Source organism: Cynocephalus volans, chromosome 3 (genome assembly GCF_027409185.1).
Source record: "Cynocephalus volans isolate mCynVol1 chromosome 3, mCynVol1.pri, whole genome shotgun sequence".
NCBI classification, from domain to species: domain Eukaryota; kingdom Metazoa; phylum Chordata; class Mammalia; order Dermoptera; family Cynocephalidae; genus Cynocephalus; species Cynocephalus volans.
The window spans coordinates 57,499,868-57,518,059 of NC_084462.1; the positions used below are offsets into that span (position 1 = coordinate 57,499,868).

At 43.7% G+C, this 18,192-nt stretch overlaps 1 protein-coding gene across 1 annotated transcript in view; it reads left to right on the top strand.

Moving 5' to 3' along the window:
• Nucleotides 1–18,192, top strand: part of ALPK3 (alpha kinase 3) — a 48,622-nt gene that overhangs the window by 11,388 nt on the left and 19,042 nt on the right. The window contains exons 3-4 of the mRNA XM_063091901.1: nt 8,351–8,468; nt 9,074–10,310. Of these exons, the coding sequence (XP_062947971.1) occupies nt 8,351–8,468; nt 9,074–10,310 (1,355 nt within the window). The remainder of the gene's footprint in view (nt 1–8,350; nt 8,469–9,073; nt 10,311–18,192) is intronic.

Sequence of the window (18,192 nt, forward strand, 5' to 3'; positions counted from 1 at the left end):
CCTTTGACTTTTGAGTCTTCAATTTTAGATGTTCTCTATTGTCTTCCTGTTATGGTAGATAAGGAATTAGCTCTCTACATCATCATTTTCTCTGTTTCTCTTCACTTATCTTCTCATATAGTCATAATTTTCTCTTAAATCAGCATTCACTGTTTACCTTATAATACCTATGCAATATTTTTCATAACTGAACATTGTAGTATACTTGATTATATTTCTTTCTTCCGTTTTTCCCAAGGTTAGTACTTTCCTTAATTTTTAAACTTATTTAGTTTATTTTTTTGATATCTATTGCTAATTTGAACCCTGGAACTTGCTAGTTTTTCTTATATTTTCTAGTAACCTCTTAATGCAATGTTCTATGAGGTCAGTGCCATCAGTAATCTGTCAATTACTTTCCTTGGAGACATCCCTCTTGGAGATCTCCATTCTTCTTTTATTTGAACTGGTAGCCTTTTAGGCCTGATACACAGCTGTCCTTGGTTCTCCCTTTGACTTTCTCCTGGGTTCAGTTTGGCTTTCTGGATCTCATGTTTTTCTCTTTCTTGGTTTATTCCCAGGCTTTATTGAAAGACTGCTTTCAGGTCCTGAGGATGGTACGCTGCAGTGGGCATTGTGATGGCAAGCTCTGGACCGAGCTCTCCTTTGGGTCACTCCACTCCAATATGACTTAGTTTCTCTCTGGATCTGGTGTGCAGAACCAGATCTCTCTTCACTGTCATCCTGTAGATTCTCTTTACCTCTCTCCTGTGATGGATTTTCTGCTTTTTGTATTCCATATTTTTTTCTTTCTTGACTTGCATTCTTGTTTTGGTAGCTCGCTAGAGAGAGTACACAGGAAGTAAATGTTGGATTCTTTTGTGTCTGAAAATGTCTTTTTTCTACATTACTCTTCATAGAGAGATTGGCTGGATATAGAATTCTAAGTTGAAAATAATTTTTCTTCAGAATTTTAAAGACATTCCTCCCCTGTATCCTTGCTTCCAATGTTGCTGTTCAGAGTGGGAAGACAGTTTGATCCTAGTTCTTTGCATGTGACCATTTTTTCTCTCTGGAAGTTTGTAAGAGTGTTCTGATATTTCATAATGATGTATTTTGATATGGGTGTCTTCATCTTGGGGCGTGCTTGGATGCTTTCAGTAGGAAACTGAGAGCCTTTAGTTCTGGGAAATTTCAGATTATTTCAATGTTGATTTCTTCCTCTTGTTTTCTCTATTCTTACTTTCTGAACTCCTGTTTGGATGTCTGTTCCCCTGGACTTATTCTCTTATTTTCTTATCCTTTCTTCTCCTTTCATTTATTTGTCTTTTTGTTCTACTTCCTGGGAGATTTTCTCAGTTGTCTCTTTCAACTCTTCCAAGAGCTCTTTTCATCCTTTTCTATAGCATCCTGTTCTTTTCATGAATGTAGTATCTTCTCTTAGCTCTTTGAGACTACTAATGTTTAATTTTCTAAAAGCTTCCTTCTCCCTGCATAGTTTGTGTTTCTTACAACTAGCTTTTTGTTGTTGTTTGTTTAATTTAATTTTATCCTTAATCTTCTATTATAGGTTTTCCTCAGATATCTAGGAATCTTTGGCTGTCAGATAATGATTAAGAGTGGGAGAATAAAAAGCTGATTGGAAATTCTGAGCCAGTAGGAGGGGTCTGAAAACTTGGATCTTCACTGTAGGGTGACCTGGGTAGCTGCTGTTGGGAACTGCAAAGTAAGTTTCTTTAGTTCCTTCTTCTTAGACTAGGTAGATTTCCTTGTGAAAGGTTTCCTGGGAGTTATGCAGAGTAGAGGGTTTGTGGACTCTTAGCATAAAGCATTTATTTTATAATATATCGTTATTACATTTTTCTGTTTTTCATAGAATAGTCATGTCCTAAACTATGCTGGCTTAGCTTCAGGGCAGAGTTTTACATTTCCAGATAATAAACCTCACCTTTGGCTGTGGTGGGGAAGGAGCAGACATCCAGTGGTATAGAGTAGATGAAGGATTCCAGAGATCTGATGTTTAAGCACCTTTTAACCTTTCCTCCTTCTTCTTTACCACCAGTTCCAGAGGTACTTGGTTGCCAGTTCTTATGCCCTTTGGGGATTTTCTGGTGTAAAAAGCGTAGTTCTCAGTTTTTTCCACTGCTAGTTTAGGGTTTAGCTGTCTTGGGTCTGCTAAGAGTCTCCACTTGTCCATCTGTTTTCCAACTTTCAAATTTTTGTTGCTTCTATTGCTCTCTTTGCTTGTTCTCCCCATCCTTGTAGTTTTATATATTTTGATTAAAAATCTCCTGAATGTGGCTTGAGTGTGTTTTAGGAGAGTGTGAGAGTAGATGACATGTTAATTCTGCCTTTTTACCTAGAAGCCTACTCCTTATTTGCTTGGCAAAGTCCTTCACATCTTTTAAGGTCCAACTCAAAGGGCCAGGTCATCTCCAGCACTTCCAGGAGAGCTCTTGCTCCATCCTCCATGGTATAGTTTCTTTGTTCACACATCTCTCTCTCCAACAAGATCATGAGATCTACAAGGACAAGGCACATACCTGACACATTGTGCCTTTCTGGAGCTGGCACAAGGAAAGTGCTCAGTGCCTGTTTGCCAGATGACCACTGTGAACCCTGACTGTGCTGATGACAAAATCAGTATCTTTTCCACTTTCCACACTGCCTGTTCATTTCAGCTGCAGCTTTGGTGCCTTGGTAACAGCAGCTGCTGTGGAGACCTGGGACTATTTGAGAGGTGCAGGCATCAGGGATGGCTCCCCCTCTCTCCTTCCGTTCTGCCCTTTGTAGACATGGACTCTGAGAGCAGTGTGGAGATGCCAGACATGAGTCTGGCTTATAGGATCTTGGGACATTTTATCGAATACACCCAATGTCATCATGAGAGTAAGCTTTTCCCTGTTCCAAGCCCAACCTAAAGAGCAAACTTTTATACCCATGTTTCATGATGAGCAGCCAGGTCCATGGTCTTCTGTTCAGGAACACCTACCATGCCGAGATTCACAACACTACCAATTGAAGCCCTAAGATTTCCAGGGCTCTGGCTGTCTCTAATATCCTTATCTTAGTCCATTGCCATACCTTCCCCTCTCCTTCCCCCTACTTGTCTCTGCATACATCCAAAATCTCAGGTTATGTAGCAGATTAGGAAAGAGGCCTCTATGATCACCATAGTATACGATAAACAAGCCTTTTCTAATTAGCAAGGGGAAAATTAGACTGTAAGAAAGGGGAAAGGGGGAAGGGGAGGGGTGATGGAGAAGGTTCTGAGAACTAAGGAAATAAGGTTAGAAATTGGGTGTCCCTCCTCCCCGCTGTACTATCCAGCTGTCCCCCTTCCCCAAAAGGAAATTGGGTCTCCCTGGCCTGGAGAAGCGGATGGTGGTTGGATCTATGGCTGAGACTGGCCTCCGTGTGAGACTGCTGTGCTGCTCCTGGGTCATCTCTGTGGAGACAGAGTGACTACACCTGCCTCTCCTCCTTCCCCATCTACCAGTAGCATTCCCTAAATGAGGCTGGGATATTCAGCCCCACCAGGGCCCTGCCAGCCTCAGGTGATGCTTTCCTGGTGGTCAGAATCTAGTGGGTCTTTGCTGGGCCTTCTGGCTCCTATCTCCACCAGGGACCCCTCTGGCCGAGTGCTGCTGTCCTCCTAGAGGCTGCCCAGCTCTGTCCAGCATTGTGGCATCTCCTCAACTCTGCTATAGATTCCACGTTGGTTTGTGTGCATGTGTGCATGAGTATGTTGGGGTGAGAGTAGGAAGCAACAGCAGCAGGCAGATTGGATAAAGGGACTGAGCTTTTAGACAGAACCAAGTCCTTGAAGAAACTTTTTTTTAGTTAAATAAGTTTAATATAATGACTACTGGGAGCAAAACCTCATACGCTGGTCCCAGAACCCCCATTAAAAGAAGCACTGGAAAAAGGAAAAGGAAACCTGGGGCTTCGTCACATGCCAGCTGTGTGACCCTGGGTAAGTTACTTAGCCTCTCTGAGCCTCATTTTCCTTTTGTGTAAAGTTGGGATTAAAACATCTGCCTGTTTTATAGAAAAGAGGGATTTGAATTCTGACTCTTCCACATATTAGCTAGATGACTTTGGGCAGGACCCTTAATTTCATGGGCCTTGATTTCCTCTTCTTTAAATTGGTCATTAGTAACAGTACATTCCTCATAGGATTTTTGTGAGGATTACAAAAAATAATATGTAAAAAGTATTCAGCTCAGTATTTGGTACATAGTAATTCTTCAATAAATGTTAGCTGTTTTTTGCATGGGATTGTTCTGAGGGCCAAATCAAATTCTGTATTGGAAAGTTATTTGCAAACTCTAAATTTCTATTCATTATTATTCTTCTGAATCTGAGCTCCTCCAAACTGGGAATGGTTGGGATGAGGCTGTGAATCTCAGAGCTGGGTTTCTAAGTCCGGCCTGCTGGCTGTGAAACAGAGGTCACAGGGTGTGAAGGGGTAGAGGGAAGGCCACAAGCTAAGGAATGCTGTGGGCTCTCCTGGTCAGGGCCAAAAGTGTGTATGTGTGTGCAGCTGGGAGTGAAGAGCCCAAATCTCTCCTGCTTTTGAGTGTTTTAGGATAAAGTTCACTTTATCCAGGGGACAAGGCAGTGTGTTGTCCTAAATAAATTTGCTTCCAAAGCCCATTTTTGCTCTGAAGCCCTGAGCTGTCAGATTGGCCCTCACTGTATGTAGAGGCACTAGAGGGTGGCATGGGGGTTGAGGCCCCAGCCTTGGGGCTGTGGGGTCCATTCAGCATCCCCCTCCTTGCCCCACCCTAGCCCCCTCACCCCAGCCTGACTGGACTCAGATGTCCTGAAGGCTGAGGCTGTGTTGGGCAGGTCATGGGGCTGGTAGGCTCTGAGCCGGGCCCTTGTAGGGATGAGATCATCCCACAGGATGGTGAGGACACCTGTGCAGGCCTTGGCCACACACATAGTGATGTAACCAGGGGCTTTAGCTCACAGTGGAAACATGGGGCTCGCTTTACAGCCAGGCCTGCCCAGAGTTTGTTCCTGGCTGGCTGACTGCAGCCTCGCCTCCTGTGCTCCCTGCTCCTGTCCACAGTCCCCAGTGTGCCCTTTGCTTTTTGCCCTCACACTTTACTGTTATGGTTCCTTTGCCAGGCATGCCCTTCTGTCCACCTCTTGTTTGTCCACTCATTCCCTCACACATTTACTCACTTATCCAGCTGATTTTTAGTAAACAACTACTATGTGCCAGGCACTGTCTTGGATGGTGGGGATATAGCAGTGAACAAGATATGATTCCTGCCCACATGGGACCTAAGTCTAGCAGGAGAGACAGACAGGGAAATAGTCCATTACAGTATCGTGCTTAGCACTATGAAGGGGAAGTGCAGGTGATGTTAGAGCTGAGGGGAGGGGAGGAGACTGGAGGTACTGGACCCAGATTTTCTGAAATTCTGCCCACCCTTCAAGTCTAGTTCAAATGCTACTCACTCCAAAAGCCTGTCCTGATTCGCCAGCCAAAAGCTCTCTTCTCTACACCCCGAGCACTAAGATTGCTTCATTTATTCATCTATAAATATTTAATGACTGTTGATTCCATACCAGGCACTATTCTAGGAACTGGGGACACAGCAGTGAATGACTCAGATAAGCCCCTGCTGTCATGGAGCTGATATTTGTCATGGAAAGGATGGACGTAAACTAAGATACTCCTAAGTGTATAATATGTCAGGTGGCAATATGTTCTATGAAGGAAAATAAACATAGTAAGACAGGGAGAGCTGCTGTTTTACACAGGGTGGTAGGGAAGGCCTCTCTAAGGAGTCACATGTGAACAGAGACCTGCAGGAATTGAGATGTGATGCTGCTGTGGTGTGTTGGAGGTGTGGCTGGGGCACAGTGAGCATGGGGGAGAGTGGATGGAGATGAGGGCCTGAGAGAGATGGGAGATACTGGGGTGTTTTGACTAAAGGAGCACCATGACCTGACTTTATTTTAAAAGGATCCTTCTGGCTATTGTGCTGAGGATGGGCTGAAGAGAGGCCAGGATAGAAGCAGTGAGATCAGCAAAGAGGTTATTGCAGAAATCGAGGTGTAAGATGACATTGGTGGGGAATGGAAAGAAGTGATTAGATTCTGGACATATTCTGAAGACAGGGCTGGTAGGATTGCTTGATGGAGTAGATGTGAGAACAGGAAAAGAATAAAGCGTTACCTCCAGGTTCTAGCCTGAGCCAAATTAGAAGAATGAAGTTGCCATTTACTGAGATATGTGGGAATTGGCCTGGAGAGGAGAATAAGGAATTTGGCTTGGGACATGTTAAGTTCAATACCTCTTAGACCTTCAGGTGGAGATGCCAGGTGTGCAGTCAGAAATGGGAGCCAGGAGTGCAGGGGAGAGGTCTCTGCTGACGATAGAAATCTTGGAGTCATAAGCATACAAATATTTAAAAGTCACAGGACAGGATTAGATCCCCTATGTTGTAAGTGTGGATAGAGAATATAAAATGGTTCTGAGACCTGAGCCCTGGGGCAGGTCTAGGTGGTAAAGGAGACGAATGCAAGAGATTAGGAAAAATGGCCAGTGAAGTAGGAGGAGCAGCCAGAAGGCTGGTGTCCCAGAAGCAAGTGAGGAAAAAATTTCAGGAAGTGGGGTCAATGCTGCTGATCAGTTGGCCAGATGAGACATAAGAATTGGCCATTGGATTTTGCAATGTGTAAGTCATGGGGTGACCTGGGCAAGAGCAAGTACAAAAGCCTCACTGAAGGAGGGGCAGTGAAGACAGCAAGTGCAGGCAACTCTCTCAAAAATTTTTCTGTAAAGAAGAGAGCAGAGAAATGGGGGCAGGAGCTAGGGGAGGATGTAGGGTCAAAGGAAGTTCTTTTTAAAGAAGGGAGACAGCACAGCAGGTGTGTATTCTGATGAGAATGATGTAATAGAGGAAAATTTCTTTCTTTTTTTTTTTAAAGACAACCGGTAAGGGGATCTTAACCCTTGACTTGGTGTTGTCAGCACCACGCTCTCCCAAGTGAGCCATGGGCCAGCCCTAATAGAGGAAAATTTCAATGATGCAGGAGAGAAAGGAATAATTGTTGGAGAGATGTTGTTGATTAGGCAAGAGGAGATGGGATCCAATGAGGGGCTGCTTTAGATAGGAGTGAGGTTTATCTTTAGACAGTGGAGAAGGCAGAGCATATGTGCAGATGCTATGTGCATTCTACCTGTGTGGAGTCATGTCTTATCTTTTCTACTGAGAGTAGAGACCCTGTCTTGCACACTTCTATGTCCTGGATTGGCAGTCAGCAGATACTTAATATATATATTTGAGTGAGTGTATATTAGAAGTCTTTGATTTCTAACAAACAATGCAAATCAGTTGGAGTCAGCTTAAGAAACGAAGCAGGATTCATTGGTTAGGCTAGAGGAGCTTCTTAAGGAATTCACAGGAGAAGTGCAGCTATGCCCAGGCAAGGAATGGAACCAGTATTTGAGAGCATGTTGGGACTCTTTCTGTCTCCCACCTCTTATTCTATCCTGAACGTCAACTTCATTTTTCCATCTCACTACAGACCAGCTTTGTGTGCTTCTCAGTATGTGTGGCAGAACGTGGCTGCCCTACCCCTTTCGAAATTATATTTCCAGACACAATGGTAGACTGTCTTTAAGTCCTAATTCCCAACTCCTAGGTCAAAGAATTGGATTAGATTAGCTGATTTGGTGTCCATTACTGGACCAATCAGCTATGGCCAGGGAGGAAAGGGACCTGTCCCTCTAATAGTTGGAAGCTCTTTCTCATGGGTGGGCTGGAAGTCACCAGAGAAGAGGGGCTGGGCAGACACCTCAATCAGTCTCACTGCAGTGGCTGGATGGGTAGGTAGTTGTGGATGTGTGGATAGATGGATGATGGGTGAATGAATGAATGGATGGACAGATGGATGTTTTAGCTGTGTCATCAAATAATACTAACAGCTCAGGAACCTGGAATGAAGGAAGGAAAGCTCTTAGCAGTGATGGTGGTGGTGGAGTGTTGGGATAGGGACAGCTCGGAGGAGAGAGCCCTTACTGTAGTTGAGGTTGTAGAATGGGCCACTACAGAAGTACGCTTATTACTACCAGCCAAGGATTCCTGGAAGCTCCTTGCTTCCCTTCCTAGTGGGGAGCTAGGAAGTTTCTCCTCTGTATTTTCCTTCCAGCTGCTGAAGGGGGAATCATCTTTAGCTTCTAAAAATAAGCTGGGCCATACAGTAGCCCTTTTCTAGCAATCCTGGGGCAGGTAGTCTTGTCCAGCCTCTTCAGGTGGTCTGGGGAAGCCATGGCCTTCTGTTCTCTCCTCCCACCATTTTGGAACTGGCCTTCCTGCAACCCAATCTCCTGCTTCCTTCTTAGGATACCCGGAGCCAGAGGTGACCTGGTACAAGGATGACACAGAGCTGGACCGCTACTGTGGCTTGCCAAAATATGAGATCATTCATCAGGGCAACCGCCACACACTGCAACTGTACAGGTGAGGGAGGGGGCCTGTTCTGCTCTCTCTGCCCTCCTGAGGGCTCTATGGCCTGGATCCTGCCCTCAGAAATGGAGTTGGCTGCATGGAGATACCCAAGCACTATCTGGGGATGGAGGGTGGGTTCTACTGCTGAGCTAAACCACTTGGTGAACTGTGTCTACTTGCTGGTATCTGGGATCTCCTAAGGCCAGGGTGGGTGGGAGTATTTCTGACATTCAGAGAGCTGAGTACAATCAGAGGAGGTCCTGACCCACAGAAACATTTTCCATGAGGTCAGCTGACAAAAAAAGCAACTGTGTCATCATCACTTCACAAGGGGCTGTGTTGGTCACCTGCATCTGAAGGGAGCTCTTCTGGATCTCAAGTCTAATCGCTCCTGGGTCAGCATGCCCCTGGTCAGCTGTCACCCTCTTGCCAGCCTCAGTGTCTTCAGCTGTAATCAAGGGTGTAGTATGTGGTGATGTCTGAAGTGGGGCATGACACTCAGGGCAGGCCTTACGGTGGGGAGGGGGGAGTATGTTCAACTCTGAAAGGCTGTGGGGAGTTGGGGGACTCTCACTTCCCAGGAGGGGAGAGGTAGTACCTCATGCTCCTACCTCTAGGTGTCAAGAAGAAGATGCCGCTATCTACCAAGCCTCTGCCCAGAACACCAAGGGTATTGTGTCCTGCTCAGGGGTCCTGGAGGTGGGCACCATGACTGAGTACAAGATCCACCAGCGCTGGTTTGCCAAGTTGAAGCGCAAGGCTGCCGCAAAGATGCGCGAGATTGAGCAGAGCTGGAAGCATGGGAAGGAGGCAGTGGGGGAGGCTGACACCCTGCGCAAGCTCAGCCCCGACCGCTTCCAGCGAAAGCGGCGACTGAGTGGGGCTGAAGTGCCAGTCTCCTCAGCCTCTACCAGGGAGGCAGAGGGTGGGACCCTGGTGGCTTGGCAGGATGGAGAGACTGAGTCTGCTCAGCACCCAGGTTTGGGCCTGATCAACAGTTTTTCTCCCGGAGAGGTGACCACCAATGGGGAGGCTGCCCCAGAAAATGGAGAAGACGGGGAGAATGGCTTGCTGACATACATCTGTAAGGCCATGGACCTCGGGCCTCAGAGAGCCCCCCAAAAGGAGTCTGGGGCTAAGAAGAAAAAGAAAGATGAGGAATCTAAGCAAGGTCTGCGGAAGCCAGAGTTAGAGAAGGCAGCCCGAAGCCACCGTTCTTCAGAAAATCGTGTCCCCCGTTCAGACAAGCCTGATTCCCGTGTGATACAGGACCCCATGGACATGAAGCAGGTTCAGACCCAATCCAGAGGCAGGGCTGCACGGGGGCTTGGGTCCTCTGGAATAGATAGCACCAGGAAGCCAGCCTCTGTGGTGGGAACTGGAGACAAGTCCCAGGATGCCCCTGCCCCAGTCCAAGGCCCAGACCAGAAAGTGGATTTCTCCCTGAAGGACATGTATATGGAGAACACCCAGGCAATCAGGCCTCAGAGGGAGGCGGGGTCCCAGCCCCCAAGTGTCAGGGCACCAAGTGTCAGGGCACCAGGAGAGATTCCCATGGAGGCTAGAGGTGAGGGAGTGCCTACTGCCCCTGGCCAGCCCACACCTTTGTTGGCCTCTCAGCTGACTAGGCCTTTCAACAGGAAGAGATTTGCCCCTCCAAAGCCCAGAGGGGAGCCCACCATTGACAGCAAGCCCATTTTTTCCCTGAGTCAAGCTCCAGAATGCGGGACCCAGAGCTTAGGGAAGGCCTCGCCTCAGGCCCCTGCCCAGGTGCCAACACCCCCTGCCCGGCGCAGACACAGCACCCGGGACAGCCCCTTGCAGGGGCCAGCAGGCAGCAGGACTCCAGGAGAGGTGAGTGTGGGTGTTGGGTGTCTGGAGGCCACTCTGGGAAGCTGACCTCATGGAAACTCTTGCTGCAACAGCTCGTCAGCCAGTGAGCAGACAGCTATTTATAGAAGGGGGTGGGGAGAGGATGAAGTGCCAGCTAGGAGCAGGCACCACAAGCATCGCCCTCACTCCAGCCAATCTCTGGGTGCCAGGCATGTGGGCAGCACAGCCTAACTATGACCCTGTCTTCTGAGAGTGTGAGAGTTTACAGCCAAGGGGACTGTGCCCCAGGGGAGATGGAAGAAGATAATGTTCTCTGGGAGAGGAAGGGGGCCAGTGGAGAATTTTCTGTGGGCTATGCTGAGGCAACAGTGTTTCATGGAGGAGACTGAGGAGTTGGAGTGTGCTGTAGTGTGCAGTGGGTCTCAACCTGGATACTCATTAGGAGATTTAAAAAAATACTAAATGTCCAGGAAATGCTGGTTTACTTGGAGTCAGGTATACCTATATGTAAATCTGACTACCCTTAACATGGTGTAATCTTGGACAAATTGTAAAATTGGAATAATAATAATCATCATCATCATACTTAATAGGGCTGTTATAAAAATCAGGGTACTTAGCACAGGGCCTCGTGCCCATTAAGAACTAAATAAATGGCATCTTGTATAAGATATTACTATGGTGGAAGATGGAGACAATCTGTTTTATTTGGGAACAGGAATACCATCATTTCCTGAGGAGCAGGTAGCCAGCAGAAAAGATGATGTTTTATGTGGAGACAGAGGTAGTGGTTGTCCACTCATCAAAGAAAGAGGCAGATGAGTGACAGCATTAAGAAGCTGAAGAGTGGGATTGAGAGGATTGACAGGAGGGAGACAGCTTGTCCCATTTGGTCAGTGTTTCATGTTTTAGGAACAGAGGGAGGGCAGTATTTCACAGGGGTCTAGGGAGACAGAGTGTTTTATAGTGAGGCAGAAGACAGTATTTCTTATGAATGGCAGAAGGAAAAAGTGTTTTGAAAGTGGGGATGGGGTGGAAAAAATAGACGGGATATATTTATACTAAGAAATTCTTGATTGCTTATCTGAAATTCCAATTTAACTGGGTGTCCTGTATTTCTTTTTGCTTAATCTAGCAACCCTAAGTGGAGATGGCCTCTGGTTTTGGTGGGAACTAAGATGAGATTGTTTCTTGGGGTGGACAAAGCAGGAGTCATGGGTTCTGGAAATGGAGGCTTCGTAGGGGAATAGGAGGAATATTGGAAAACAGCATTTCACAGGGGTTGGGGCAGAGGACAGATGATTTCTTGGGATGGTGAAGGGAAACATACGAGGAATGAGCTGATACAGCACCTCGTGGAGGGCAAAGGGAAAGGGATGCTTTCTGGAAAGCAGGGAGGGGCTTTCCCATGGAGAGAGCTTTCAGTCGGGGGAAGAAGGAGAGGCCAGTTTCAAGGGTGACCGTGGGAAATGGTTTTATTTCAGTTGGTGCTGAGGTCAGACTGTTGGAACAGTAGTTCAGAGGGCTTTGGAGTGAGGTAAACCTCAAGGACCTCAAACCAGACTCTCTGGAATCTCTTCATGACTCTTGCCCGTTTTGTGCTTGATCTCAGGCGATTTTACGACTGGTGTGATGAGTTCGCAGTGGCTCAGAGAAAGCTTGGTGGGGCTGTTCCATGTGTCTGGCAGCCCACAGGCTGGATAGCAGGGCCTTTCTGGAGAGATGGTCCTCGTAGCCCCTAGGGAGCTCATTTAGGAAGTGACCAGGCTGGCTGCCAAGTGCGTTTGCGAATCTGGCTTCTCTACCACACCAAGATGGCTACATTCTCCTGGCAGGGCCAGAGGAGGAAGTGCCAGCCCCCCACCCCCTTCTTTGCCTCCCAAAGATGGGGCAGGGGCTTGGGTGGTGCAGGTGCCTAAGAGATTGTCTGCAGTGGTTCCACTGCTCCTGCAGAAATCTTGTGTGCTTTTTATTATTTTTTTAACTCCAAAAAATTGCGAAATATATCATACATGTGAAATACATTATTTAACGTCTCTGTATATTTTTAAGCTGTTCCTTTTTAGTGGATAAATTTGATTAGGTTTTCATATTCTTTTTTTAAAAAAACCTTATTTTTCTGATTTTAAAAGAAACACATGGTCATAGTAGAAAATATGGGGGGGAACTCTAAAAATTCAAAGGAGAAAGTAAAAATTCACCTGTAATCTACCATTCAGAGATAGCCATCATCCAAGAGATGATGGGATATCTAGTGCATCACCAGTCTTTTTTATGTGTGTATATAGCTTTATATTTTTTTTATTTTTAAAGTTTAATTTGTACTGTTACTTTACTTCTCATTATTTCATGAGCATTTCCCCATGGTTTCTAAAAATTCTTTGAAAACTTCATTTTTAATGGCCGTATAAGATGCCATAGTATAAATATTTTAACCATTTCTTCCATAGTGTTTCCTTTCCTATTCAAAGATTAAATACTAATCTATATTTTTTCAAATTTTTATTGTTTCAATTCTTTTATTTGACTTTTAAATTAATCTGAAATTTATTTGAGTGTGTAGTATTGCATCATTCTCTAGCTTGATTTTTGACTAGAAAATAAGTCATTTCTCCCAGCATAATTTGCAGAATATTCAACCCTTATCTATTAGTTTGTGATTCTTTCTTTATGTACTAATTTTTGTACACACGAGTGCCTATTTTAGTTCCTACACATACATCTATTATGATCCATTAACCTGTTGATTCTTACACAAGACAATCTCTTTTTAATTTTAATAGCTTTAACTTCTGGCAGGGCAAGTTCTTCTCTTATACTCCTGTCAAAAATTTTCTTAGCTATTATCTCTTGTTTATTACTCTAGGAAAACTTTACAATCACTGTTTGAAGTTCTCCAAACTCCCATATACCATTGTTTTTTACTTTATATCTTTATGTTCACCATTTTGAAAAACTGCATTTTGAAAAAGGCCATGAAAAATGCCTATTAAATCCTTTCAGGGATAACTAAAGACAGATTTGCATTTTGCATGGTCTTTTACTAAAACTTTGCTAGATGTATATTTTTAAATAGCTTTATTGAGGTATAATTTATATACCATAAAATTTACCTATTTTAAGTGTACAATTCCATGTACACAATCCAGAGTTATACAGTCACCACCATAATCCAGTTTTAGAACATTTCCATCAGCCCTCAAAAATCCCTCTTCCACTTTACAGCCAGTCCCTTTTCCTATGCCTAGACCTAGGCAACTGCTAATCTGCTTTCTGTCTCTGTACCTTTAGTATTTTTATTGGGATTGCATTAAGCATAAAAATTAATTTGGAGAAACCAGTATCTTAATATTTAGTTTTCTCATTTGGGAGCATGACATTTATTGCCATTCTTCAATTCTTCTTTCTTATCTCTTTTTAAATTCTGTTGTTTTCTTCATATGGCCCAGCATTTCTCTTGTTAGGGTTAGGTACATTAAGGGTCGTTGCTTCTGGGATATGATACTAGTACTCTCCTACTCTGTCTTGATTTCCTTTCCTGAGAATAAGGGGTATATCTGGAAGCTCAAGTTAGCCTTCTACCTTGGGTATGGATGAGGAACAGATGCTAGAACTGAGATCTCGGGTTGTTCAGAGTATCCAGAGATCCTCTCTTCCAGCCCAGCCATGCTGTTCAGACAGCTCTTTCCCTGGGCAGAAGCAATCTTGCCTAAAGGTACTTAGTGGGTGGAAACTGGCCTTGAATGCCCTAAAAGGCTTCTTCTTAGTGCTCTAAGCTGAGTTCTTTTCTGAGACTACCTCAGATCTCTGGAGCTGAAGTATGGGAGTATGGCAACTTAATAGAATGCCCCATCTTCCCAAATCTTCATATTGGACATTGTAGGTATAGTGGAGTTCTGCTGAATGCTTTGGGACCCAAGAGTATCTCTTCTTGAGAAACCCTGAGAATGATCATGAGGATGATGAGTTCCTGAGAATGATCATTCTAAGATGTGGAACTCTCCTCTCAAAATAAGAGCTCTTTAGTTTTCAGGGAATACATGAATATAAGTATTTTCTGAGAGCTGTTGAATGGAGAGGGGCTTGAGGAGAGACATCATCCTTGCCTTGAGGGGTTATCTACTGAATCCACAGGACTAGACTCACACCAGGTAATAAGTGCAAAAAGGACGTGGTAAATGGTAACTGCAGTGGGCTTCTAGAGAGAGAGAATGGTGTGGTCTAGAGCCACCAGGGGAGGCATCTGGAAGAAGCCAGATTGGTTGGCAGCATGTATAAGATTTATTACTGGAAATGCCATATTAGAAAAACATTGAATATAATTTTTTTACATATAAAAGAATGTCTACAATATCCCAAGATAGAAAGAAATTAGACATGTGAAAGAGGAAGGAAGACATTCTGGGAAGGATGAACAGCTTGAGGCAAAACTAAGGTGGTGGGTTAGACAGGGAATGCAAAATCAGCCTGTCCAAATTTTAATGCCAAAATCCATTGGAAGCTTCTCTCAACACTTTTTCTTCCCTTCTCTGTCTTATGTTCTGCTTTGGTTTGTTTAGTATCAATTGTAACATTATCTAGGGTCAGGAGTGAGGCAGAAAGGGGGAAGAAATAGCATTTGTTGAATTTCAGCTTCCAATAGTTCTGGGTTAGATAATTCAGACCAACTTCACTACTGAGGACAACTAGAAAACCTGGGCAAAACACAAAAATGTCCGCTCGAAGGTGGCAGAGAGCTAACAAAGTGAAAAATTACTGTGTCAGGATCTGGGCGGAGGTGGAAATCCAGAACAAGTGAACCCAGCGTTTGGCATAGCTTTTGTCCTGGGGATGTTTGTCATTCCAGAAGAGGTGGATGAGAGACCAAGCAGTATTTTAGACAGTCTTATGGGACTAAGGATACAAAAAATTGTAGTTCATGTTTTCGAGATTGGGAACTCTGGTAAACCCCCTGGGCTTTGGGTTGGGACAATGAAGGTTTGCACCCTAGTAGTTATAGAAACCGGAAGTAAATTATACTCACAAATATTGAGGTATCGATGGGCTCTGAGTCATCTGGGTGACTTAAGAATATCTCAATCGCTGAAATTAGATTAAGGTGATTCAAGATAACTCATGTCCCCAGGCACGTGGCAGAAGCAAACAAAAATCATATCTGAGAGATGACAGCATCATCTTAAACCTCAAATTATTTTTAAAAAGTGTTTCAAATATAATATTTCACACCAATGAAGATAAGCAGGCACACAAAGAGAAGAAAACACGAAAAAAAAAAAAACTAGCAAAAACAGCAAATGATAGAAATGGGTCCACAGGGTTTCAGCTTTTAGAATTATCAGACATGAACTGTAAAACTAAAACCATACTTCCTATATTCAATAAGGTAAAGAGACAAAATGGGAAATTTCAGCAGAGAACTAGAAACTATAAAAAGTGGCAAAGACTTGAAAATGAACCAACTAGAATTCCAGAACTGAAAAATACAGTAACTAATATTAAGTTAGTTGTTATGGTTATAGCAGTTCCAGTTTTGTATAAGATGGAGTAAAAACACTTCTCCTATATCTCCTATTGAATGTAACTAAAAACTTAGGCAAAACACATGGTGCAGCTATTTGACAACTTTGAAAACCAGACAGATTGGGGAAGAAGACCAGAATTCAAAGTACCACTAAACCAGCGGTATTTACTCCTCCCTGCCCCCCTTCTGGTATTTCCTGGCCTGGTCTTAATGTAATCTGAAACCCAGAAGTAAGTAAGCATTTGCATGGATGAGAGAGATCCAGGAGAAGCCCTCTAGATCGGGTTTAAGAATGGGAAAGGGATCTCCTGGTAGTGACAGTGGTAGCAGCAGAGGCCACAGATGCCTAGAACTTTGAGGAAAGAAAATCTTCCCCTCTATTCAGAGAAGCTGTGGTCCCAAGAGGGTGGATGAATCCCAGTTGCTTTTTTTTTTTTTATGGGTCTTTTCCTTGGTCCAAGATACAGGCTCGTATGTGAAAGTATGTGGCAGAGAAGGGTAAATGAAGCTCCAGCTTTGTGGCCAGAGGACTGAAGAAGGGAGCCCTCGTGACCAAGAAAGTATTGGAGGAGAAGCTTAGGAAAATGACCTCTGAGAGTCATTAATGACCTCTGTGTTTATAAACTCATTATAAATTTCTGGGCTCATTCCCAAGCTGTTCATGCATGGGTCTGATTCTTAATACCACATCAGAAACTTTGAGAATGGAACCAACAGACTATCATCCAAGTCCCAGACTGAACATTGAGTGCCACACACAAAGGACAGATCCAAATAGCATTGGAAAGGCTTTGAAAATGGAACTGACATTGAAACTACAACCTCAGAGGGCTGAATGGAATTTGCAGACTGAACACAACCAGGCAGATTGCCTGCTAAGACAAAAATGTTAACATTTTCCATAGGACTTAAACAAGAACCAGAGTCTCATAATATTCCAAATGTCCAAGATATAATCAAAATTACTTGGCATATAAAAAATCAAGTGTATTAGTCAGTTTTTATTACTTATAACAAAGTACACTGAACTGGGTGATTTATAAAGAAAATGAAATTTATTGCTTACAGTTTCTGAGGCTGAGAAGTCCAAAGAACATCTGGTGGTGGCAACAGTGACCCAGGGGTCTCACATTGCAAGATGGTGGAAGCAGAGAGAGCAGAAAGAGAGACAGAGTCTCCTCTTCTCTTAAAGCCCTCAGAACCATGCCCCTGACCACCATTTTGAATCCATTCACTACTGCATGGTCCTACAATGCAATCACCTCTTCAAGGCTCCACCTTTTAATTACCATAATAGGATTTCCCACCCTCTTAACAGTCCCAGTGGGGACTAAGTTTCTAATACATAAAACTTGGGGAATGCAGTTCAAGCTCCAATGAGTTCTGGGGGGACATAACTCAATCCACCACATCAAGAAAATCTCAACTTGTGTGGGAAAGACAATCTAAGAACACCAGTGCCAAGATGACATAGATGCTGAAATTATCTGACTTTAAAGCAGCTACTATGAAAATGTGACAAGTAAGGGTAAACACTCTGGAACTGAATGAAAAAATAGAAAATCTCAGCAAAGAAATAAAAAATATAAAGAAGAATCAAATGTTAATTTTAGAACTGAAACATATAATAACTGCAATGAAAAGTCTCACTAGTTGGGCACAATAGCAGAATGGCAGATGACAGGAAAAAGTCAGTGAACTTGAAGTTAGATCAACAGAAATTATTCAGTCTGAACAAGAGAGAGCAGGGAAAAGGATCAGAAAAAGATAAACAGAATCTCAAAGACCTGCTGTGCAATATCAGAAAGTCTAATATTTGTGTTATTGAATAAACAGAAGGAGAGGAGAAAGAGTGTGGTGGTGAAGAAAATATCTGCAGAAATAATGGCTGAAAAGTTCCCAAATTTGGCAAAAGACACAAATCTGTAGATTGAGAAGTTCAGCAAACCCCAAACAGGATAAGACTATCAGACAAAGTAGACTTCAGAGCACAGAAAATTACTAGTGAGAAATAGTGAATTCCCTAATGATTAAAGAGTCAATTCAAGAAAACATAACAATTGAAAGTGTATATGCACCTATCATCATAGCTTCAAACTTCATGAAGCAAAAACCAGCAGAACTTAAAGGAGAACAACAATTATAGTTGGAGACTTTTTTTTTTTATTTTAAATTTTTTTTGGTGGCTGGCCAGTACCAAGATCAGAACCCTTGACCTTGGTGTTACTTATACCATACTCTAACCAAGTGAGCTAACCAGCCAGCCTTATAGTTGGAGACTTCAACACTCCTCTCTCAATAATTAATAGAACTAGTAGGCAGAAAATCAATAAGGATATAGAAGAACTGAACATCACTATTAACCAACTGGATTTAATAGAC